Below are 24939 nucleotides of genomic sequence, written 5' to 3' on the forward strand. Positions count from 1 at the left end.
ATCAGTGTGTTTTGAGAGGTGAGAATTTTTCTCACTGATCCACCCACCAGTCAGAATGGACCACATTAAGGGTTTTTTGATGTAGCAGTGGTGAGCTGCATATTAGAGGGGTTTTAGGGGCTCCATGGATGCCAAATATGCTATCAGGACCGACACTTGGGGGCCCATTTGTTATTTATTATTGTTATTTATGTTATTTTTTGGTGTATTTCCATCATGGTATCATGGCAACAGTACTGTACGGTTTTGAACGGTAAAGCCCTTGTTCGTACTTGTGTTTCTCTCTGTACTGAGAACCTTTACTTGGTAGGGTGTCATTGTAAATTAATGGGGGGGGGGTATTTGGTGCCCCTGATATGCCTGTCCTGACAGTGCACCTGTCTATGATACTAAGATACAATACTCAAAGCTCTAAAAAAATAATTTATTCATTTTTGTGTGCAATTTCTGGACTACAGGTATGCCCTGTTGTATAATAAAGTTGGGGACTCCACCTTTAATGTTACACGATTCACGGTTGAATTTTTTTTTGTTGCGTTCAGATGAATTGGGTGAATTGCGTTAATCCATTTAACAAATGTTCCTACAAGACCAAAAAGATTAAATACGCATAAGCTTATTTAGCCAGCGGGGGAGCGCACGTGTCCCATCTATCCCGTGCTATCCCCCTCCCTCTCTCACTCCCTCTCTCACTCCCTCTCTCTCCCTGTCTTTGCGACACAGTTGAAGTCAGATGCGGAAGTGTACACCCAGCGAACCTGCCGCCGCCGCCGCCACAGCAGAGAGATGAGTGTGGACATGACAGTGGAGCTGTAGCGAGCAGCAAGAGGCGGCGCGTCCGTGACAGAAGCGAGGTTCGGCGGCAGTGCAGAGGAAGAAGTGCGGCTGAAGCTGGAGCTCGGGCTGACATATGGCTTCTCTGGGCAGCGCAGAGCGCCGAGCTTTCGCCCTGAAACTCAACAGGTAAGAGAGACGGGGAAAAAAGTCCAGTGGTGTTTGTCAGGGCGTCATGTTTAAGTTTGAGGAGTGGAGGAGTTGAACTCTTGGTTCCTCCTCTCTCCAGAGCAGTGGGTGAGGAGGACGGAGGAGCCCTCTCCTGACAGTTGGAGGGGATTCCACAGTGGAGCAGGCAGCCACATGTTGTGAATGTTAATGCTGCAGGTTAGTTATTTCACTCTGAGAGGGAGAGGACGACAGTCAGCCAACTTTTTCCTTTTTACAGAACTTGTCGGAGTAGCTACACAGTCATGTGATGGCTCATGAATATTAGTTTCTTCCCTGTAGGCTGATTGTTTTCATACTCTGAAGTGAAGCAAACTGCACTTACTGTGCCATTTCCTCCTTGTGAGGAGGATGCTGATTCTATATCTAGTGTTGCTAATATGATTCTTTCCTGTGATGTGTAAAGTCTGACCAGTCAGCACCACGAGGAGGGATGTGGTCATAGTTCCTGCTGTGACTTGGTCCAGGTGTGGAGGAAGTCCATTGTGTATGCCTCTTCCATAGAGCGACTCATTCAAACAAATACACTGATTTTGTCCACACAGTCAGAGACACATGAAGTGTGTTGAGGGCCACTCTTGGAGCAGCAGTGCAGGTCAAACAGGGTTGTGCCTTGTTGTTGCACAATTTAAGTGTGATTTTACAGCAGTTTGAGAGTGCACCAGGGTTCATTCACTCTGTGGAGAGTGTATGAGAGTAGAGAGGGTGATTGCTGTGTTTAATGTAGGTCATTGGATGGTGATGAGGAGGCACACTTTGTACCTTCATCTTGTGTTGGTTAGGGAGTGGAATATGTATATGTTATTTGCTATGTTTGTACTTTTTTACAAGGTCCACGGTGTAAGAATTACAGTACTGATATCTGATGGTGAGATGACAGATTGCTCACATTCTTTGGAGCTGCTGAAACATGTGAAACATGCACATGTAGCTGTCTATCTATCTATCTATTTATCTATCTATCTATCTATCTATCTATCTATCTATCTATCTATCTATCCATCCATCCATCCATCCATCTAATGTGTGTCAAAGTATCATTTTAGATGAATTGTCTGGGTCTATACACATCTTATTCTACACACTGAAGAGAACATACAGTATCTGTGTCTCACATTGTCTGCACAAATATCACACAGTAATTATTTGAAATATAAGGAAAATGAGAAAAATGACAAAAAAATTCCCTCTGTTATCGCAAATCATATAGCAATCGTAATTCCTGTCAAAATAATCACTTTCATCCACAGTGAAGGTACCATGCATTTGTTTCTAAAGGGCAACAGAGGTAATGATTAGTTGCTGTGCTGAGCTGAGCTGAGCTGAGCTGCTGAGGGAGGTGAGGGATCTTGAGTCACAGCCTGAATCCAATGATGAGCCAGCAGACGAGCTGCATAGAGGATGCTGTACTGTAGCAAAACTTTGCATTTCATAGCATTTTCATAGTGTTAATGATACTGCTCAGCCGGTTAATGATGATGCAGGTCACGTGAACTGAAAGTACACTTTTATGTTTTAAAGTTATTTGGTGTTTTGTTTATATCGGTGGTGTCATTTTGGGTCAGATACGATAATTAGTACTTTGATATGTTGTATGTGTGATTTTTGAATGAATTATGCTTTGGTGGACAGTGGGAAAGTGACAGGAGGGTCAGCAGAGATGATGTGCCACTGATGTACTGTAACTTCCTGGCTGGGATCACTGATGATGCAATTGTGTGCAACATCTTCTTAAACCCCCAGGTTACCTTTAGGCTGCAATTTCAAAGAGATAAAATGTGATCTAAACTGTTTGTGCAATGGTACTGTTACAAATGTCTCAGCCTTGAAACAGAAGAGGAGGGAGTCCACACAGATTTTAAAATGCTTTAGGAAGTTACTAAGTGTGGAATCAGAGGTGTGGTCAAATGTATGGATATGTGAGGATAGTGTAACATAAATCATGGAACAGCCAAGAAAACCATGGCAATGAAAGCTAAACAAACAGACTGCATGGACAAAGAGTAACACTAGTCATAAGAAACGCATGTGTTCAGTACTGAAGCAGTTCATTGTCACATTTAGGCATGGGACCATATTTTACGTCAACTTTTATGATGATCCTGACCAAAAGAATAGTGATTTACATTTTAATATAATTTATTAAAGTATATTTTAATCCCGATAAGCGATAATATCGTATATTGCCCCATCGCTACTCAAATTCCATGAAGAATTTTTGGGGAGATGTTTGCACTCTTGCATTAAATAAGCAACAATCGTATCCCGCACTAAACAAAAAAAAAAGATGTGTTCTCGTGCAGTTCGTCTCTCTTATCAGGATGGTGTGTGAAGGAAATCCTGCACACGTGGACAAGGAGCGGCTCTGGTTTCACTTCACTTTTTTAACTTTTGGCCGTTTTAAATCAGGAAGTGTGTGTTTCTTCATGAGCATCGGTGTGTTTGGCTTTGGTGAGTGAGTGAGTAGATCACCAATATTCCATCCTTGAAGCTGCTGTTTCTTTTGAGCATATGCTAACAGGTGTGAGGACAGCTGTGGGTGTGTGAGGGCCTCTGTTGCTCAATGGTCTTAAGTGATAGGGGGCATCCGGATTGAGTTGCATCTGATTTCCTCTGGGCCCATGACATCTGTTAACCCTCATGGCTGTTGGTGGGCCAATGATTTATGGGGCTGACAGGGCGTGAAGTAGACGTGTGTGTATATATATATATATATATGTATGTATGTATATATGTATGTATGTATGTATGTGTGTGTGTGTGTGTGTGTGTAAATGATTCACCGTGTGGTTAAGTTTTACAAACTCTAGGAGTTTTCTTTGGTCACTTGTTCTTGCTTGGAGCTGCTAAATGACTGCTGTGTTTGTGCGTGCCTGCCTGCTTCTGACAGGAAGCTGAGCCGTGATGGCACTGATAGTGATAAGACCCATTAAGTCTGGAGACATATGATAGTATGAGACACACAGGGATGTCCACCCCTTTGGTCTCCTCCTGTCATGTACACCACACCATTCCCTCTACAAAACTTACTATGAGGGACAATGGGCTATATCGTAAAAGTGAAAGGAGCCACCCACCTCTATCTAGTGGATAGACTTGATAATAATGATGATGATGATAGCGGCGGTAATTGTAGCCTGACTAGCTGAACAGCATGCCTGATGAGAGTCTCAAGTGCCTTGTGGAGCAAATGTAAATTGTAGATTTGTGTATTTGGTGAGCCGTTCAGTCAGAACTGTGGCTAAAGCAGTGATAGTGTAGTTTTGGAGCCGCACTCACTGTGAGGTATGCTTGGCTAATGATTCCAGAAATGCTGACAGGAACACACCATATGCACACACAGCAAGTGCAGGCCTGCTATAGAAAGCGTGACATAATATAAAGGGGCCAGGCTCTTTCTATAGGAGGTTAAGGTTTCTGAACTTGGGTGCGAGTCTGGAGAATCTATATGTGGCTTTAGCGAAGTCAAAGACGGTATCACCTCTAATATAATTACAATGCCACTGGATTAGTCCGACAACTAACGATTATTTTCTCGATCAATCGACTACTTGCATGGTCCATAAAATGTCAGAAAATGTGGAAAAATGTTCATCAGGTTTTCCCAAATCTGGAAATGATGGATGTTCTCAGATGTGTTGTTTTGTCCACAAACCATAAAGTTTCAGTTTTAATGATTTCTTTGTTATATGGAGCACAGAAACCAGAAAATATGGTTGATAGCATCGAGCATTCAAGCTCTAACAGACATTAGATATTAGAGTGATATTTGACAGCTCATGGATATTATAATAATGGGGTTGTCTACAAAGCTGCTTTCATTAAAGTAGATTAAAGCCTGCCCCACACTAGAGGATAATTGGCCAGTGGACAAGAGAACAACAAGCTTTTCTCTCCTTTCTCTCTTTAAATACCTTTTTCTATCAGCTAATTATCGTAGTGTAACTTAAACATGAGCGGTTAAAAGAAGGGAAGGGAGTCATTGATATAACAGTTCTGTGCAAGTGTGACAATCGTCTGGTGAACATGTAGGTATTCACTTTCAGAACAACTTTTTGATTACTAAAACCTAATAATGAAAGAATTATTAGGCTGATCGATAATATTCTCCTAATTGGTTTGATGACATGACCTGCTAATGCAGTGAGTTAGGTAACTGATGTGCAGTGTGATATACTCGGCTCTGTTTCTGACAAACAGCAAGATGATGGGAGAGAAAAATGTGCTTTGTCTTGATGTTTCCTAATCTGTCATCAGCCCCTGTTTCATACCTGTCATTTGTAATTCTGGCTCTGCCTCGACTCCCCGGGAACAGCTGTGCCAGTGTGCCGTCCTCATCAGTGCTGATTACATAGTCATAATTATATATCTCGTGGAAATAAAACACAAAGGAGACTGGTGATTTATTCACTGACTTTTTTTTGGCATTTTGCAACAGATTTTGTTTGTTTCACGTGATCTCATGACCTAGAAGCATGCTGTGTGGTGATGCATAGTGAGTGTTTTTACACGCACACAAGAAATGAGGTTCCTTTGCGATGATATCGGGTCACATAGGAAATCAGAGTGCAGGACCACACTAAGTGTGGTAACATGGGTATTGATTCATCTAACATGGATCAGTCATCATGGTCTATTTTAGTGATTCGAGATATTGTTTCATGACTTTGTAGGACACCAAATCATATAAATGTTAAACAATCTGTGTATGATATAATGACTGTCAATTTTTTTATGCTGGAGGCCCTTCCTGACACAACCCTTCCATTTATCTGGGCTTGGCACTGGCACTTGGAGTACACTGGATGCCTGTGGCTCAGGTCAATTTTTTGAGTGTCCAATTAAGTAATAAATGGGGAGCAATGTGGGTTGGGTACTTTGCTCAGAGGTATGTACTGCTCACATTCATTCATTGCGTAGTGAGTAATGAATAATGATCCTGAGCACAAACTTATTCTTTATTCTGCCCATTTAAGCGGTTTCGGTGTTGCTCAATGGAGGTGCAGCGTCAGCTGATTTGCTGACGTGGCTTTGTTCAGCTGTGGTGAATAATGTGGGAAATTTTTTTCGGATGTCAGACCCGAAGCCCAACGTCCTGAAAGATGTGGCTCCAAAACCTCAGACGTTTCTTTCAGGATCAAATCTGTCAACTTCAATAATGGTGTTTTTTTAAGAGCTCCGTTAAAAGGTGGTGAACTGTCTCTATTAAAACCATTGTGTTTGACCCTTGTGTCCTTCCAGCTAAAAAACATTTCTTGTTAGTGTTGACATTTGAACGTGTGTCTCAGTGAGGCCTTGTCTTTGCGTCGATTCATTTCAAGAAGTCATTCATTTTTCAGTCCGTGTGTCTTGGTGGTTTCAGTAAAAAGGGCTAATGGCACAAGCTGCTGCTGGTATTATTTTGCCCCAAATGACCAAAATTCAAATCCCTGCATTTTGTCTTCCTGACCAGAGCAGCTCTGGGTTTATGCCACAAAAGAGAATGACAGATGCTGTCTGCTGTGACAAGCTGTTTGTCTACTCGTGGTCAAATAATGCCTCCTCGCTTCTGCTGACAAGAACTGACTCCTGCTTTTTTTTTTTTGTCTTGCCCAATCTTTTTATACACAGGCTCTGAATGTGTGTCAGTTCATGCAAGAAAGCAATCCCACGTGTGCGTGCTTGTGATGATGACGTGTGTGTGTGTGTGTGTGTGTATATGTAAATCATTCTGTATTTACAATGCACAAGCTTTGTCTTAGATACAGTATGTAGAGGGAGGGAGCATGTTGACCACAGAGTGGTTATGAGCTCAGATGGTTCATGTCTCTTTAGAAGTCAAGTTATGAGGAGGTTTTACAGGGTTTTAATTGCCTTGGGTGGAATCTTAATACACCCGCCAGACAATTTGCCCCTGGGAAAAAAATGTCCCTTTTGTTTGTTTTCTTGGAAAGAATTGTCTTGGAAAGAAGGAATGGGGCTTGCTTCTGGCAATTAAAGTAGCAAATATACAACATTACATAAATCCCAGTATTCTTATTTTTAAATTAAACTTGCTGAAAGAGTAACAAGCATTTGATACTTTGTTTTGTCGAGTCCTGCAAGTTGAGTAACTACACACAGTCCTTTACACATAGTGTAAAAAGTAGGCATGGAGACTTAAGTTTTGTTGTTGTTAGGTGATGGCGTGCATTGTGTTGCATTATTGTCTGCCTCTTTATTCACCTCATCAGTTTCTTTATTTGGCCATACTTTAAACCCTGTTCCCTCAGGTCAAAAAATGTTTAATCCCGGGTTTAAAATGGACACGCACTACTCTGGTAAATCTAATAAGCAGCCAGCAATGGTGAATTGTGAAAGTCACTGCTATGCAAACTGTATGTGTGGCTTTGGTTTCACCTGATTGAGTTTGGTTTTTGTTTACCACTGCACATCCATGAGTTGTTCTATTTCATCTTTTAAATCTTCTGTGGTGTTTCTTTTCTGATAGTGAGCTGCGTGTAAATGAAATAGCACTGCACTGCTGGACTTTGCTCTGCAAGTATAATTTGTAAACGGTTCTCCCTCCCTTACCTTAACATTGCCTGTCATGCTGTAGACAGATTTTAGTAAAATTCAAATGATGTATTGGCCGATATCTGCATATTTACAATAAATATGATATTAAATGTCACTTGTAGATGATTTTTGATGTCAGGGACATAACATTATGTCAAATAATTGATATTTTAAAGATTATTGCTCTCTTTTTACACACCCTATCGTATATATGTATATATACTGTATATGTGTGTGTATATATGTATATGTATATAAATAACTATAAATGACCTATAAATTATACATTAAAAGTCAATGCAAACATGTAAGACTGAAGTTGCAAAGTAAACTGTTGATAGTAAATATTGATAGTATTAACACTTGAAAATATTGACACCATTTCTAACAAATTTTTCAGCTCTATTATGGACAGTTTGATTGGAGTAGATACATTGTTGAAGCTTTACATGATTCTTGATTTGTGAACAGACTTGGTGATATTAAAATATTAGTCTGTATTTGGTTGCGTGGAGATGTCTCAAACATTTAGCGTGCCTCATGACTCTGCAGCCTCTGTGGATTTGACATGCTGCATTCCTCCACTGCATCGGTGTTTATGGGTTTGTGGTGGTAATTAGTAACAAGGCTGTTGCAACAATGACCTTGGGGAAATAATGAACCCATGAGATTGACCACAGAGAAAGCAGTTGGGAGATGTGACCTATTTGAAGTCTTTGCCACTTAGTGGCAGTGTTTCCGAATGAATATATGCTCTTTCGGACTCTGACGCATGCATAAAACAAGCAATTTTGACACAACAATAGCAAAAAAAGACACGCCTATCACACCTATTAATCACAGCATTCTATCTATGCAACAAAAGCATAGCTCTTTAAACAGCCAGCAGAGATGCACTTCTGTAGAGAGAATGTACAAAGGTTTGAATGAAATCATCATGGCTGGCCAATTTATGTTGATGCAAGTAAGATCAAACGGTGAAATTGTTGTCACACCATGTTTGTTTATTAAACATCAGGTTGTAGAAAATTCAATGCCCGATTTCTTTTAGAATATTACACACAAATGCCTTTTGTCATATTTGCCATCATGTTTATCTTTGATTTGAACTTGGACTATGGTATACTTGTTGTAACTGTTACTTTCTGCCTTCTACACAACCTCATGATTCTGTTTATGTTTCCATGTTTTGTCCCAGGCACTCGTCTTCAGAGATCAGACGACAGTATGGGAACCAAGGTGTATATCACAGCCGGTCCAACTCCAACTCTTCGGCCTCAGTGTGCATCACTGTGGTGAGTGAGCAGGTGTTTGTCACAGCAGCCAATTATAAATCTGTATATGGACCCATACATGCAGTATGTTTTATATAAATGTATGTATGTGTTGGGGTTGTAAGAAAATATTAACATATTTATCAAAATATTGTAATATTTCATGGCATGATACTGTCTGTCCGTCGATTATTCCACTTATTGGTGGTGTAATGCTAGTTAATGGGGAAATACTGTGAGCAGAATGTCAGCGGTTTCCTCTAATGCTGCACTCACACGTCTTTAGCGCTTACACCACCACAGGCCTATAAGCGCATCTTCTTCACATCCTCTTTACTGTCATTAGCAGTGACTCCGTCTGACTCTGAGTTCACTGTCCAATCCTGGAGATTAGAATGTGAATTGTAGAAGTTCAGCCTCAGCCGCAAAATAAGCAACTGGGTATTGCTTGAAAGGATCTTTACGTCCTGTAATTATAGATAATATGAGAACCTGTTTATGGCTTAGCATGCTTTTGTTCAAATCAGGCTGACTCTGCCTGTTTGGAAAAGTCATCCTTTAGGTTTTGCAGAGCACTGACTGCCACCATGACAGGTTGTTTTCCTGCCGTTAATGATGAAGCCCAGCGGGAAGCCAGAGTGAACCCTGCTCTCTCAAGCCGGCAGAATGATGCACAGTAATCCTCTGCAGGGATTTGCTCTGCAGTGCCTTCTGAACCTCTACCACCCAGATTAATAAATCTCTCGTTCATACTTCCTGATTTGTTTTCTCTATTTCTGTCTCTTCCTCATATTTCTTCCGTCTCTTCCGCCAAACATCTCTCTCTCATGTCAAGTTTTTCTGAAGCTCTCAGACACTAAGTCTCCTGTCACATCTGAAGACCTTTCCTGGCAATGATCCTTAAGCTGATCAGCTGACACAGTATGCAGCATGCTTGCTTGGGATATGGACTAGTTTCTTGGCAAGTGACAAGCACGGATTGGGCCTGCTTACCTTGCAGTTTACACGGGCAAATATTTAATATGGCCGGATTTAAAATGTGAGAGATGGGTTTTAATACTATAATCTCTGGGATGATGGTTTCCCATGATTCAGTAGTCATGTCTAGCATAGGGATGAGGGTGGGATGTTTGTTGTTGCAGTTGTGTTATGGCTCAATTCACATGGGTTCTGTCTCACCGCTGCTATTTTTTATGCCTGAGATCTGTGTTGTTGTTTTAATATTGAGAGATTTTGATGAAAATGTTTTGAAATATGTGTCAAACCAATGTTACAAAAAAGACACACACCCCCTCATACCACTGTTGGCGACACACTCACCAAAAATAATAATAATAATCATACTTTTGGGATATGAAACAACAACAGCATAACTAAGCAAATAAATACTTGTAGTTGTACTTGAAGTTGATCTCAAATGGGTCTGAAAACAATTAGCAGTATATACTGTAGTACATCCATAGCTATAAATGTGTGTAAACAATACATTAAAAGAGCTGGAGGCGTCATTGAAAGACAAAGAAAACCTCATACAAACAGTTTTTGAAGCTAGGTGGAGTTGATGACTTCCAGTCCTCGAGGATAATTTTTTTTTCAGTATAATTTCCATCATTATAGCTTTATGAATGTGTGAAGGAAGCGCGAGAGAGGCTTGTGAACATCTGGAAAAAGCCCTATCTCTGTCAGGAGTTAGAGCCTTGTGATAAACAAACCTTTTTATGAATGTGTGGGGGGCTTGTGGGTGTGTATAATCAGCATGTGTGTGTGTGTCTGTAGTTTCTCTTCCTGTCTGTTGAAACACCATTTTATGCAGGGACGCCTTGCTAATGTCACTTCCTTTCAATGCCGTTGTCAACTCTAAACTGCGAGACACTTTTGTCTCAAAGCGGCAAAGCTATGAAATCACTCTGTGGGTTCAAAGATTAAGGCTCAACTTCAGCATTCACTTTGACTGGCTACAAACAACTCTTCCACTTTTGGTTATGATACCACTGGATTTTACAGCATCTAGGAATATGAGGATCAATATAAAAAGGATCTATGCTCTGCGTCGCGACTCAGTTTCAACAGCAAGCATTTAGTATCAGTAGGTGCTCACTGCAGGTTCCCATTTCCGGAGTGCGCCATTTTGTGCACTTCCTTTTTTACGTTACCGCTTTTAAGTTTTCAGCAGGGTAAGTCTACAATGTTCATATGAACAACATGAAACATTATAATGTGATTATTAACATGCTTGGTTGCTGTAAATGCTGTGATTTATCACTTATGTGGCTGCAGTTGGATTTTTGTCATTCTTAATATCGTTCCTCTCTCCATCATTTCACCACTGAGCATTGAGCACAGTGATGATGCTTTCATTTTTTTTTTTTTTATATGTTTAAAAAGCTCCTTTTATTCTCCTCGACCATGTGGCTCAATGAGTTTTGTCAGACGTACACTTGTACTTCTTCCTGCTTTTAAAACAAACCCCATTCTCATAAAGTCATCATCTATAAAAATCAATAATGAGTAAGCTGATGGTAAACAAGTCTGGCTGCTGATTTGGCAAGAGGAGTTAGTTTCATGCAATTCCCTCTCGTGACTCCACGGAGCAGCAGGCACTGATCAAAGGCATGCATACATTTGCATTCATTTGTATTTTTTAGCTTCCATACCAATCAAGAAAAAGAAGCCACGCTACACCGATTGTTTGAACTTTGAGACACAGAGATGCACATATGGAGAAGGTCGCCACTGTAGAGACACTTGTCAAGTTTGACGCCTCCTCCGCCTCAAACAGAGGCGCTAAAGGCTTCATCAAAAGGCCTGTCATTTAAAATAATAATGATTCAGTTGTTCCGTCTCTCTTGCTGCTTTCTGCCTCCTTCTTGTTGCATGCAAAGCATTGATACCAACTCATGTGGGACAATTTGCTCACAACTGCTCTGCAGAGAAAAATATCCCTTAGGGGAAATTGATGTGTAAAAACTTGTCTGAAGGCAAAAGGAATTTGCTCTGCTTTCAAAAGTTGAGCACAGCAGTGACTCATGTTGTTGCTGCAGTTATCATTACCTTCTCTGTTGTATGTGAGTGTGTATGCCACTGGCTAATTTGTCTCTCTCTCTTTCTCTTTCTCACTACTGTATATGCTTTACACTATGTTTCCATTAGGACTAGGACTATATGCTTTTGTCATCATCAGTTTGCACCCACAGTACTTGTGTGCCAATTTATTGCGAGTATTGAGATTCAATAGTATCGATAATTGCAGTTTAAAAGAACAAAAAAAAAACAGCTCATCGCATATCAGTCATTCTGACATTTATCTGAATTGAGTGGGACATAAACAACAGAATGTGTTTATAAAGTGAACTGCTTCTAGGGGTGTAAATCAGGATACCTCACGATACGATACGCTATACATGGTCCACGATACCAATAATATCACGATACAACTATTCTATGGTAATTAATATATTGCAATCATATAGCGATGAATCACGATATCTGTCTAAGTAAAAGTTAAAAGTGCGGCATTTCTCTATTTGTTCACAACATAGAGAACAAAATGCAAAAAGTTTATGTATTGAATGTGGATGGGGCATCTTTTAACTTGGCTTTCTCCATCATTATCCTACTGTGAACTCCCTCCTCTTCGACCAGGTAACTGCCGCCCAAGTCTCACTCATTCATTTGAGCAACGCCACCTCGAGGATACATCACATAGTGACGCCCGGCGAGTGAGACTGGCAGGGACTGTTTATTTTAGAGCACCTCAATTTATTAATTAAAATATTGATATTTGCCCTAACGTGTCTATCGATTATCGTATTGCACAAGGAAGGCCGACAATATATCACAAAATCAATATTTTGACCCACCTGCTACATTAACTGCTCTTGCTAATAATGAACTAAATACAATACGATCAGGCCAAGTAAGTAAATAAAGTGTTTTAGCATTGCCTACTAACTGAGCTAGTACTGTAGAAAAGTAAAATGTTGGGCCAGAGTGTACAGAGCCTCTCAAAACATGAGCCTTTGAGTTGATATGCTGCTATAAATGAAACTGATAAATGTCTTTTCAAAACCCTGGATTGCAGAAAACACTCATTAACAGAACTTCTGGAAGGTAAATTGGTAACTGCTACATTTAGCTGTTTCAGTTCAGTAAGCCTGGAGAAATATCCCAATACAGAAGTCTCATATGAGAATTTCAACCCATTTTTACTGTACACAGAAGTGATTGCAGCCGTTTCTTTGATCCGCTCAGTCTCTGTAGTGTGAGTCACCTAAAAATAGGTTAGCTGAGGGGAAAAAAACGTGTGATACAGGCCAGTTTGTTCCAGCTTCTGTATATGCAGGTGCTCATAACTTCTTTTCCTCGACAGGCATGTGGTGTTGGAAAAATAATCATGATTCATCACCTATTCCACATTTTCATTTTACTCCATCCTCGCTCCTGCGTTATGTGAATATGATGACTAAAGACTGTACAACAGTTCATCTACTTGGGGTGAAACAATTGCTTTTGCCTTTGTCACCCTAACCCAAACTTACCCTACTTTATTCTATGAATCCAGGTAAAGTCATATCATAATGTGGTGGTTTTTCATTGTTGTTTTGCAGTTTTGTTCCTGTGACTGACCAGCATCCACATGCTTTTTGGCTGTGCCGTGTAACTCTCTCTTTTTTTTTGGATATTTTATCGTGTTTTTTTTCTTCCTCCATTTCCTTCTTAAGCCCCAGTCATATGACGCAGTGGAGCCCCTGGACCTGGAGGAGTTCTTGATGTCACAGCTACGAAGTGGACACTCGGACCTCATGCACGAACTTGGAGACTTTCCTGAGGATGACCTGGAAGTGGAGCAGGTGGAGAAGGAGTGTCGCACTGTCAGATTCTCTGTTCCTGAGGATGGGTGGGTTGCAGACCGACAGTAGACTGTGGCATAAAACGAACGAGTTACTAGGTTACCCAACAACTCCCAATAAACAGGTTTTGAATATAAAGCAGTATATGAATGAATGGAACACAAGTTCCATTGTCTACCGCTTTATCCTCCACTTGAGGGTTGCAGGTTGCTAGGGACTAAAACCCCAACTCAGGGAACAGTAGCCAACCCATTCTATCCCTGAAGACACAGGCTGCCTATACTAACAAAAATGATTTATTCATACAATTTCTCATTATGTCAAAAGTCATGTAGTTGCAACATAAAAAATCAAAACACTGTTAAATCAGAGGACTGAAAGAGTTTGTACGAATCTCTATAATCACTACAACAATGTCTGTTACTGAGCACAGTATTTAAAACATTCACTTGTCCCACACCTTGATGTGCATACTGAATGAAGATAAACCAAGGAATGCTGAGTTGTCAGTTGTCTGTGAATGTCTCCTTGCATATCTTTTTATTCTCCTCCTCATCGTTGTCCTTCTCCTTGTAGAGTGGAGTTGGAGCCCCATGTCAGAGACTGCGTGAAGAGCTACATCCAGCCATGGCTTGTGGTTTCTCGGAGGTAAATGTATGCTTTGACTCAGATACCTGGATTCATTCATCGGTACATCGGGATATAAACGTTGAAACACCACTTAATATTCTTAAATGAATTGATGTTCAAATAATGAATGCTGCTTATTATAGATACTAAAAACAAAACAAATCGGAGACTGTAGTAGCCGACTAGGTACAGTTTGTTTGCTTTTAGACTGTGCAACAGCTGCCAACTGTCTGAGAAGTTGCATGTGTTTGTCTAACAGGAAACAAACGGCCTGACTGAGAGAGCCTGATAAACATTAGTGTGGGATCCTCTGTCTGATTCATTGTAGTGCTTGGTTTATCTCTCTCTCTCTCACCTACACTCACACACACTAGACTAGACTCACACTGAGCATGTTGCGCAAGACTTCAGTTTGTGTTGTTATCAGGATTGATTAAAAGGGCAGAGGTGTATCTGTTGTAACCATGCGTGTTGTTTTTTCTGCCTGCCTGCCTGCCTGCGTCTGTGTGTTTGTGTGTTTGTGTGTGTGTGTGTGTGTGTGTGTGTGTGTGTGTGTGTGTGTAAAGGTGCCAGGGGGATGGCTGGGGCGCATATTCAGAGCGAGCTGGATTACACAAACTCCTCCGGAAACAGACCTTCGAGTCCGATGTCCAGCCAGAAAAGCAACTGAAACCAGTAAGGAGAAATCAATGCAATTGACTCACACATTCATTCACTGAATTTTCACTTTCAAACTAAGAAGTTTGCAATTTCTACAAAGCTTTAATAAATTAACCAATGAATCTTTAGTGTAAGAAAATATTACTTATTCTTATTGAAGTTTCACAAAGTCTGTGCCAACACTCACTCAATAAAGGAGAAGTGTTTGCCCTTGAATCTTTTTCAGCTTATGCTTCACTCTATAACCAGTTTTAAAGCAGTAACACACTTTGATTTAGTGTGAAGTAACAGTGTGAAGAAACAAAAGTTGAAGAAAGTTAACGTTGAATGTTTTAAATGGTAGTTATGGAGCGTTAGTGACACTTGTAGGTGGATCTATGAGAGCGAGAGTTGCTGCCATGCAGCTTTGCTGATTTGCGGGCTTGTCTTTATGCGAAGCTAAGCTAAGTGCCTTCCTGTCCTGGCTCCTTAATTATTGAACAGACATACAGTTTGGTATCACTCTTCTTTTCTCACACTTGGCAAGAAAGTAAATATGTAGCTGTTTCCCAAAAAATGTCAAACTGCTGCTTTGACACTTTTTTGGGGAAGAGGGGAAAAAAAGCTGTATGAGCTTTAGAATCATACTCAAAGGAATGTACTTAAAGTGTCTTTTGTGAGGTGGAGATATTAGTGAGAGCTGTATTGTAGTCCGTACTGATCAATGCCAGCATGTCTGAATGTGAGATGTGAGGGAGGGGTGTGAGAATGGGGTGGGGGGAGGAAGCTTTAATAGTGAACACAACAGTGTTTTGTTAGTCATCACACACTTGCCACTGTGGTACTAGACTTGATTATAATAAATGCCCCCAATTGCAAAATTGCAAAAAGTGTTGTGTTCTCACTTAACTTGAAAGGAGTGTTTTGTTCAAATGTTTTTTTGTTAAATCAGAAGCTCACATCTGCATCAGGACATGACCTCTTAGTTTCATTACAAATTCATGCCTTGGTTGTCCATTGATGTGATTTTGAGCCAGGTTCCCATCCTCTCTCTCCACTTCCCTTTTCTAAGTGGCCAAATCTTGAGATTCTTGCGTGAGGCAGTCGCAGCCAATCCAACTCTCAGTCACTGCCACTCTCAGCCTCAAGCTACTTACCCAACCAGCTCTCCTCACCAGCCAGCCCCTCCTCCTGTTGTTGCATCCTTGCCAATTCTGGTTAATCACTCAAACCAAAGGGCCCTCATTACCGCCATGGGCTTCTGCATAATCTACATGCCAGAAAGCAAAGGGACAGAGCAGGGAAGAACAGCACTATTGTTCCTCTGCGCTTAATAGGTTGCTTTTATGGTCCAGGCTGCTTTAGAAACAGCCCTGGGATCATGGTGTGATGGTACTGTGGAGCCTCAACAGGGTGAAGCGTCGCCAGAGTGGAAGCTTGGTCTGTCCTTGCCTGTGGTGTTAGAACTGGGTTTGAGACTGATGGGTGATGGGAGTGAAAGAGACAGGGACAGAGGGGTGGGTAGCGGGACTGACCCAAACAGTATGTAGCATGGGAGCACTGAGGTTATGACTTACCCCAAAGCTAAGTCTGAGTGATTCCTCATGGTCCCTGTGACACACTGGATCCTCTTACTGATGAACAAATGATGTTTTATTCTGTTATTTTTAGTCTCAAGGAGGATTAATAGCTTCCATTTCTCTATATCACTGTATCTACAAAGGTAGTTTATGAGCAGGAGTTCATGTAATAATATAATTACATTACAATACTACAATAATATAAAGAGAAAGCTGAAACAAATGAAAGCAACGATTGGTTTGCTTAAAACAAGAAAGTCAAACTATATACTAATATAGTATTCAATCAATTCATCACATTTCTTTTTAGCTCTAATGTTAAACAACCTTTGTTCATGAAAGACTTTTAATAGGGTCCAAAAAAAAAAGGAAAAACATTGGTTATTACATGCTTTTCTCATCAGATTCCTAAAGACAGATTTTTAAATCCAGGGTGTTTATGTTAAAATCAGATTTTTTTATTCATATATTCTTGTATCACTTGGTGGTCATGGCATCTACGCCTCACATCAGTAAATTAGGATTAACTCTGCAAGTTGATGCCATGGCCCGCTGCTCCTTTTTGTCCAACAGTCTGTAACCTTAGCTGGGAAGGATGTCACTGGATGTCAAAAAATATGCAGTTTCTTGCGTGCAGCTTATCGTTGGTCACTGTTCCTCTGGTTCAGGGGTTCAGCTCGGTCCTTTTTACTGCTATAATCCAAGCCTGCTGGGAGAGCTCCAATTACAGAATTTGATAAGTTAATGCACAACGTGTCGATATAACAGGCAACAAGTGAGTACTACCACCCCACATGTAGTACAGGGCGTTGGAAGATCAAATGAAAAATGCACACTATTGTCTGACTATACATGTTCAACACATACTAATACCAACCATGCGTCATTACACAAAGGCTATTCTGAACATATGCTACATACTAGTCAACAATGAATGAGCTTTGATCGGGAACAACAAGAAAGACTGTCATTATCTCAGGCCAAAACGTCTGTCTAAATGCCCGTTTGTTGTCTCTGCTGACAGCATGTCCATGGAGGCTGCATTTTGAATAAAGTGTATGTTGGCGAGTATTCATTAAATGCAGTGTTGAGTGTCGAGGTGATACTTGGAGGACCAGCTGGTGCTTGTTGAGGCAGAGTTCACACATGACTCTCTGTATTTCTCAGTATAGCAGTGTTTAGTTCTCAGGTTCAGATTCAGAAAACATTATTCATTCCTGAACGGCAGTTAAACGGCAGTCCACCGGCTACAGTTAAAAACAGAGTACCAAAAGTACGACATTAATCAAGCACAATAGGGATCAGTCTAAGAACTATGTCAAAAAAGAAAATAAATAAGTAAATATTCTCAGTGAAACCCAGTAAAACACAATATTTAAAATACTGACCAACTACTCAACATTCAACAGTGTAGCCCGGTGAGATCCCCACTCTGCAAACAGGTTGTAGTGTGATTGAAAACACTACGAAGGGCCCCTGTGAATTCTACTGCTCCAAAAACCCGGTCATTCAGCTGTTGGGTGGGAACATTGCTTCTTGCCTCACCCGCCCCTGTGCTGCTAGTGCACACACACACACACACACACACAAACTCTTTCTCAATCAAAGCACACCACCAAACAAAAGCACAGTAATAACATCAACAACAACAAAAATCTCCTTACCTTGCACACTGCACCTTTTAAAGATATCCAGCAATGTATTATTTTTTTCACTTGGGCCCATTTCCAATTGTTTTCTCTCTAAATTACACCTTCTTGACCCATTTTTTTTTTCCTATTGCTCAATCTCTCCCCCTCACGTCTTTTCATTACTCACCCTTTTCCTTCTGTCCTGCCCCCAACCCCTGGACATCACCCACCACCCTTCTTTCTGTCTTTGCCCCAGGTCAAGTCGCCAACTCTAGCTGGGCTGAGTGATGACTCTGGCCGGACGCTGACCTCCTCTGACTTTAACCTTCGGTGTTTAACTCCGGACCAGCGAGTGGAGGGTCTGCTGGCCTTCAGCAGCCATGAGGAGCTGGACCGTTTTAACCAGGAGGCACGGCAGGGAAACAGACACCCTGAGCTGTTTGCACTGTACCCACCAGCTGATGAGGTGAGACATGGAGTCAAGGTACATAGGGGTGAGGGTTTTAAAGAAGACCTGCAAACTGCATTCTGAGTATCTCTTTGGGAATTTAGACTATAGTGGAAAAAAGTAATCCGTAGATATCACATTGATCTCTGGGGAATTATAATACACATTTTTCTGGTATATCATATATGAAAATTACTAAGGGCTTAATCTAAAGGTTAATCTGAAAGTGTAATAAATAGTTGGACCCTTTCTCTAGGTGCTGTCTTGATCAGGTTTCCCATAAAAGGGATTTCAGTCTCAAGAGACTTCCTGGTTAAATAATAGGTAAACAAATAAAATAAAAAAAGAAAGAAATATTTCAAATATTGTCATAAATTAAGTAAATTTGCCCATTCTGATGTTGACTTACAACTTAAAAATGGAAAAACCTCCTTTCTTTCCCTTTTTATATTGACTTTTTTTATGAATTTGTGTTCCAGGAAGATGCAGTGGAGATCCGGCCCATTCCTGACTGCCCAAAAGAACACACTGGAGACCGCATCCTGGTCCGATGCCAGGCCATCAAGTATGTCATACATATTTGTTATAATGTAGGAGGGAGAACAGCGCTAACATTTGAACAGCTGTCTTCTGTTTCACTCAGAAATTTGACAAAAAACCAGCTGTTGGTGGTGTTTAAATGTAAATAAATTATCCCCTTCGTTCTTGAAAATGACTTGGAATTCTTGTGTGTCACATTTGATCATGAATTAAGAGTCTGAGTGGCTGTCTCAAAATGACATGCAAGTAGATGAGATGGATAGAGCACTGTGGGAGGGTGGAGGAGTGCTGTGCAGAAATTGTTCTGCAGAAAATCACTGTTCCTCCCTGTCCCTGAGGGATTGGTGTACACTGCACACACACACACACACACACACACACATACAAAAACTGCCAATGTTTGAGTTGAATGCATTTTTCGGCTTGCAATGGTTTGGCAGCTTCATTTCAGCTCCTTTGACCCTCATTTCAAACATGTCATCACTTACTCTAATCCATGTTGTCACTTCTCATCATAACAATATTTCACAGTAATAGAATAGAAGAGGCAGAAATAGGATAGAATTTGAGGACAACAGCTGGAAGTACTTACTGGAAATACTGATCTTCACTATACCTTGTATCTTTGCCTCACTCACTACAATTGAATAGCTAAATAACATTTCTCCTCTTTGGATTCACAGGTTTGAGATTGACATTGAGCCTGTATTTGCCACAATGGCCTTGTACGACCTGAAAGAGAAGAAAAAGGTGAGGAAATTCTAATCTTGCCTCAGGGTTTTCTCTAATTTAAGAAATATGATAGTTTGGAAACCTTTCTTTGTGTTTTGTTATGGAATCTGTCAAAATGTCTCTCAGATGATGTTGGGTCTACTTGTACTTGTGATCACTGCTCTTGTATGTTCCATGTTAGGTTTTCAACAACAGAGTCATAGTGCATAATACACAATCAATGGCTCATGTGCATCAGAACCATTTTAAAACCACACTTTTTTTGTAATATCATAACACACAATGCTGTTGTTTTAAAATCTAAACCTCCTATATAACATTTTTGTAGCTGTTCTCTATCAATTTAGAAAATCTGTCTGGATTAATAGGGAACAGCACACATTTTTAAAAGCACAAGTAATTTTTGAAATGGTAATTAATTGTGTTTTCGTGCAAGACGCCGTCAGTGAGAGGAAAGTTGTTCCATAGCACTTTTGAGTCATACAAGTCATTTTAGATCAGTGTCCATATGCGGCTCTGAAGCTAAGAAAACAAATATGTGGTGACAGTTGTAAAATATGGCTAAAAATTTTGGTCACAAGTAAATGAACACTAACTGAAAGCAACCTAATAGAGCTTAACTTTATTTAATAAGCAGTCTCATGTCAAAAAAGTTGCAATCAAACATCTGTTGTGTATAAAAATTGCATTTATGGCATGTTTTCTTCCTTCACCTAATGTGACCATCATGTTGATGAATGGCGGTCTAAGTGGTAGTAAGGGGGAACACAAGGTTTTTATGTCTCCTCATCCTCACATATTTATACTCCTGGGGTGGTCGTGTTTTGGTTCTATCACCACTAATACTGCGCTACATTTTCCCAGTCAACCATTCTGAGCCGTGATGGCTGTTTGCATGTTTTCTGTGGATTTGCACAGCTGGATTTTTTGGGTGAAGGGGATGGAAGGACTTAGTTTGTACTTAAGTGCTCATGGATCTCTCAGATGAGATGGGGTTTATTAAGCCTCCGGCCTTTCCCTCGTCTCAGTGCTGCCCAGCTGTTGTCTAGCTTGATGCTCTAACACAGACAGTCAAGTTCAATAAAGCAATTTAACAGCCCCTTATTTTGGAAATTATCTATTAATAGTAAAGGCTGATCTTGGGATGCGAATAAGGCAATATACAGTATCAAGTCAAAGGTTTTGACACACCTTCCCATACAATGTTTTTTCTTTATTTGTTTTATTTCCTACATTGTAGAATAATACTGAAGACATCCAAACTATGAAGGAGCACATATGGAAGTATGTAGTAAACAAAACAAGTGTTAAAGAAACCAGAATGTGTTTTATATTTTAGATTCTTCAAAGTAGCCACATTGTGCTTTGATGGCAGCCTTGCACATTCCTGGCATTTTCTCATTCAGCTTCACAAGCTAGTCACCTGGAATGGTTTTCCAACTGTCTTGAAGGAGTTTGCGGAGGTTCCCATTATGTTCGATACCATCAGTTGTGTTGTGCAGGTCTGCAAAGTGAATAGCCCTATTTGACTACTGTCTGTATAATCTTTAAAATGGCAAGAACGACTCAACTAAGCAAAGAGAAACGACAGGGCACCATTACTTTAAGGCATGAAGGTCAGTCAATCTGGAACATTTCAAGAAATTTGAACGTATCCTCAAATTCATTCACAAAGAACATCAAACACTACTCATGAGTATCGCCCCATGATAGGAAGACCGAGAGTTACCTCTGAATGAGAAGGTGTGTCCAGACTTCTGACTGGTTCTGTATGTCATTCACTGACATTTGAAGGATATACAGAAACTCACATTGTCACAAGCCATCTTGTTAAAGGTTTATTCTATTATTCTATTCTATTCTTTTCTATCCAACTTAATTCAACTTCATGCTGAGTAGGAGAGACACTTCCAGATTGTAAAAGAGTTTAAAAATGTGTCCCTGTGTGAGTGAAGAAGAGAATGTTGAGCTTGTTTTGTCTGTGATTTAATTGTGTTAAATCTGTCATCCTTTTTATTGCCCTTTTGCTCCAAATCACCATTTGTCTGTTGTTCCTCCTGAAGAGTGTCATGTTTCTTATTATCTCATTTCTACTTCCTCTGTGCAGATATTCTGTTTCCTGCATCACATGCTCTCTCCTGTCTCCCGTGTCCCATGGGGAATTATGTTGCTATGCCTGTGTTTGGTTTTCATTCGTGTCAGTTTTGTTGTCACACATCTGTGAAATCTTCAGCAGATGTTCAGTTAATTCCAAATAAAACTAGGGATATTAATCATGTCCCTCTGGTCCCTCAGCCGAGGTGCAGACACAGAATCTGACCCAGCAAGTGGTCAGCTTATGGTATCAGGTTCATGGATATATAAAAAAAACCACTCAAACAAAACAAAAATTATACGTTTATACTAATGACAGGTAACAAAAAGTGATCAGAACAAGACGACAGCATTAAGACATACAGTATCTGGTGGCTACTCTGCAAGTGTTTGTCTCCTGCTGTTTATTTAATCTTATTATTATCACTAAATGAATAAGGGCTATTACACAATAGGTCCATAGATATTGCTTAAAATGAGTCAGAGAAGATGCCAAATCATGCAACATGGGTGCTAATACTTAGGTATTTCCTAGTAAAAAGAAAAGAAAAGAAAAGAAGCCAAGTTTTGAAACAATGTGCATCTGAAAACAATGTTATCTTATATCACGTTTTTGAATTTTGAACACACACAAACACACATGCAGACTTGACATGTGTTTCTGTTTAATGCAAATTTGTAGTTTTCCATATAAGTCAGCTGTCTTTGATTTTTATTTTAGCAAGTATTTCTATAAAGTTATTTGTCAGTGAGAGGTAGACTCGTCCACTGAGACCATCTGAAACAAATGTTCTAATCTGTACCTCATGTTAAAGTGAACTGGGTCATTTCAATCAAAAGAAACGTGTGCAGGGGTTTATTTTTTCAAGCTTTTTGAGCAATATTAACAAGATAAGTTAGATTTTACCAAAACCAACTGCGATCTTCCAAGATTACATCTCCAGAGTGTGTCATTTGATCACAGTATCCCTTTAAGATACTGGCTTGTTTTTGGCGAACGAGCAGTCTGCCTTGGTGTGGTCAGTGTAATGGACGTCCTACGGGATGAGCAGAATGAAAAAGAGCAGTTAATGGCTTTCCAGTGAATAGTATCACATGACACATATGGCCAGACCAGACCAAGACATATGGCTGTGTTCCTAGCCTCAGGTCATTGGGGATCTGAGTGGAGAAACAGTAGAGTGGACTGAACAGATGATATTTCAGGATCAGTATTTGGTTTATATGAAACTATGTGTCTTTTCTATACCAATTCCTTTAGTTTTCAGCAATAAGGCTGTCGTGTGTAACTTTTTATTTATTTATTTACACATTACCAGATCAGTCCACACAATACTGATAAAGCCTATCAACACCACGCGACTCTCTCTGTGTTTCTCAGTGTGGCGGTATTTGGAGCGCATGTTGCCTGGTGGCATTCCACGCTGCACACAGGGCATGTTATGTCACAAATGTTGCAGGCAAGGAGGCGGAAACCACACCAGCTACATGAAAGTTTTAGAAGTGGTGTCTACTGCTAAAAATGAACCCCGATCTGCAGTCAGGCAGCGCAATCATATTTTAATCGTGAGCAAGGATTTTTGGCTTCCCTGTGGAAAGTGTCCTTCTGCCAATAGAATGCAAAGCAAATCAAGTGCTCCCTAAACAACCGCCTGATTACATGTCTGCATGAGCCAATATCAACTGCTGCTGTTCCTGCACCAGCACTGAATATACTGCTATGAAAAAACATTTGTCATAAAAATCATTGCATAATCTTGATTTCAATGTTGATAAAAAAAAAAAATTGTTTTAATAATCATTTTTTGCCATAACTGTTCAGAAATGTTGTCACTGTCTATCTTCTTACAGATATCGGAGAACTTCTACTGTGATCTGAATTCAGAACAGTTTAAAAATTTCTTGAAAACTCACACGCCGCAAGTGGATCAGTCCACTCTGGCCAGATCTGCCATCTTCTCTGTCACCTACCCTTCCCCAGATATCTACCTGGTCATCAAGGTAACAATGACATCCATAGCAGCTATTAAAAAAAGACCAAGAACAGTGTGTAGCACTTTTATATACCCTGTAATTCAGTGTTACACCTCTTGCTCCGCATACTGTGCCTTTGCCTTTGCCCTATAGATTTCCTTTTGTGTCATTAATGCTGAGCTGTTGATTTGGCTCATGTACTTCCTGCGTGTGTTCCAGATTGAGAAGGTTCTCCAGCAGGGAGAGATCAGTGACTGTGCTGACCCTTACATGACACTGAGAGAATCTGACTCTTCAAAGGTAATGCGATCATTTCTGCTTGTGTCACACAAATCACTATAAATGTTCTAAAGGTAATTCATTCATTGTATATTTTATTTCTAGAACAAGGACAAGCTGGAGAAGCTGCGAGGCCAGGCGGAGGCTTTCTGCCACAGGCTTGGTCGCTATCGCATGCCTTTTGCTTGGGCGACTGTTAATGTCATGGAGGTCATCTCAACTGCTGCGATAGACCGTGATGTCACAGACTCCGATAGTTTAAGAGGTGTGTGCTTGTGTGTTGACCTTATGAGTGCCTATGCTTGACAGGAACCCTTTGTGATGACTTTGCATTTTTATAGGTCTTTCCTTTGATTGTGTGTATCATGTGACCTATCACCTTTTCCATTTTTTTTTATTTTTTTTTTCTTCAGCTAAATCCAGCAGCATTGACCGGAAGACACAGCTACCCAGGAGGAACTCTGAGCGTTTCAGCACCATCGATGATCAATTTTGTAACATTTCCTCCTTCAAACCTGCGACAATCACTATCAGCACCATCTTCAAACAGGTTGGACACGCAGGCAATCTGGCTGACATGTAAAAAATGTGTACCTCCTTAAGACAGAGATATTGACAGTGTTGACAGCCCGGCCTTGTCTCATTATTTGGTTGCATCTGCTATGTTAAGGACTCCAGTTCCTAGTACTATCTCTATGACATTAGATAAAATCAAGTGTCATTCATTGA

At 40.3% G+C, this 24939-nt stretch overlaps 1 protein-coding gene across 2 annotated transcripts in view; it reads left to right on the forward strand.

The window, feature by feature from the left end:
- The first annotated feature begins 729 nt into the window (after positions 1 to 729).
- The window catches only part of dock8 (dedicator of cytokinesis 8), a 50443-nt gene continuing 26233 nt past the window's right edge, over positions 730 to 24939 (forward strand). Inside the window, exons 1-12 of one of the 2 annotated variants that reach the window (XM_044025567.1) lie at positions 730 to 963; positions 8738 to 8834; positions 13535 to 13710; positions 14240 to 14311; positions 14860 to 14968; positions 18400 to 18609; positions 19071 to 19156; positions 19815 to 19881; positions 23809 to 23958; positions 24151 to 24231; positions 24316 to 24475; positions 24624 to 24760. In XM_044025567.1, the coding sequence (XP_043881502.1) occupies positions 911 to 963; positions 8738 to 8834; positions 13535 to 13710; positions 14240 to 14311; positions 14860 to 14968; positions 18400 to 18609; positions 19071 to 19156; positions 19815 to 19881; positions 23809 to 23958; positions 24151 to 24231; positions 24316 to 24475; positions 24624 to 24760 (1398 nt within the window). In that variant the 5' untranslated portion in view covers positions 730 to 910. Of the gene's footprint in view, positions 964 to 8737; positions 8835 to 10636; positions 10988 to 13534; positions 13711 to 14239; positions 14312 to 14859; positions 14969 to 18399; positions 18610 to 19070; positions 19157 to 19814; positions 19882 to 23808; positions 23959 to 24150; positions 24232 to 24315; positions 24476 to 24623; positions 24761 to 24939 lie in introns of those variants that run through there. The other variant, XM_044025568.1, reaches the window with a different exon arrangement.

Source organism: Solea senegalensis, linkage group LG5 (assembly GCF_019176455.1).
Source record: "Solea senegalensis isolate Sse05_10M linkage group LG5, IFAPA_SoseM_1, whole genome shotgun sequence".
In the NCBI taxonomy this organism is placed as follows: Eukaryota; Metazoa; Chordata; class Actinopteri; order Pleuronectiformes; family Soleidae; genus Solea; species Solea senegalensis.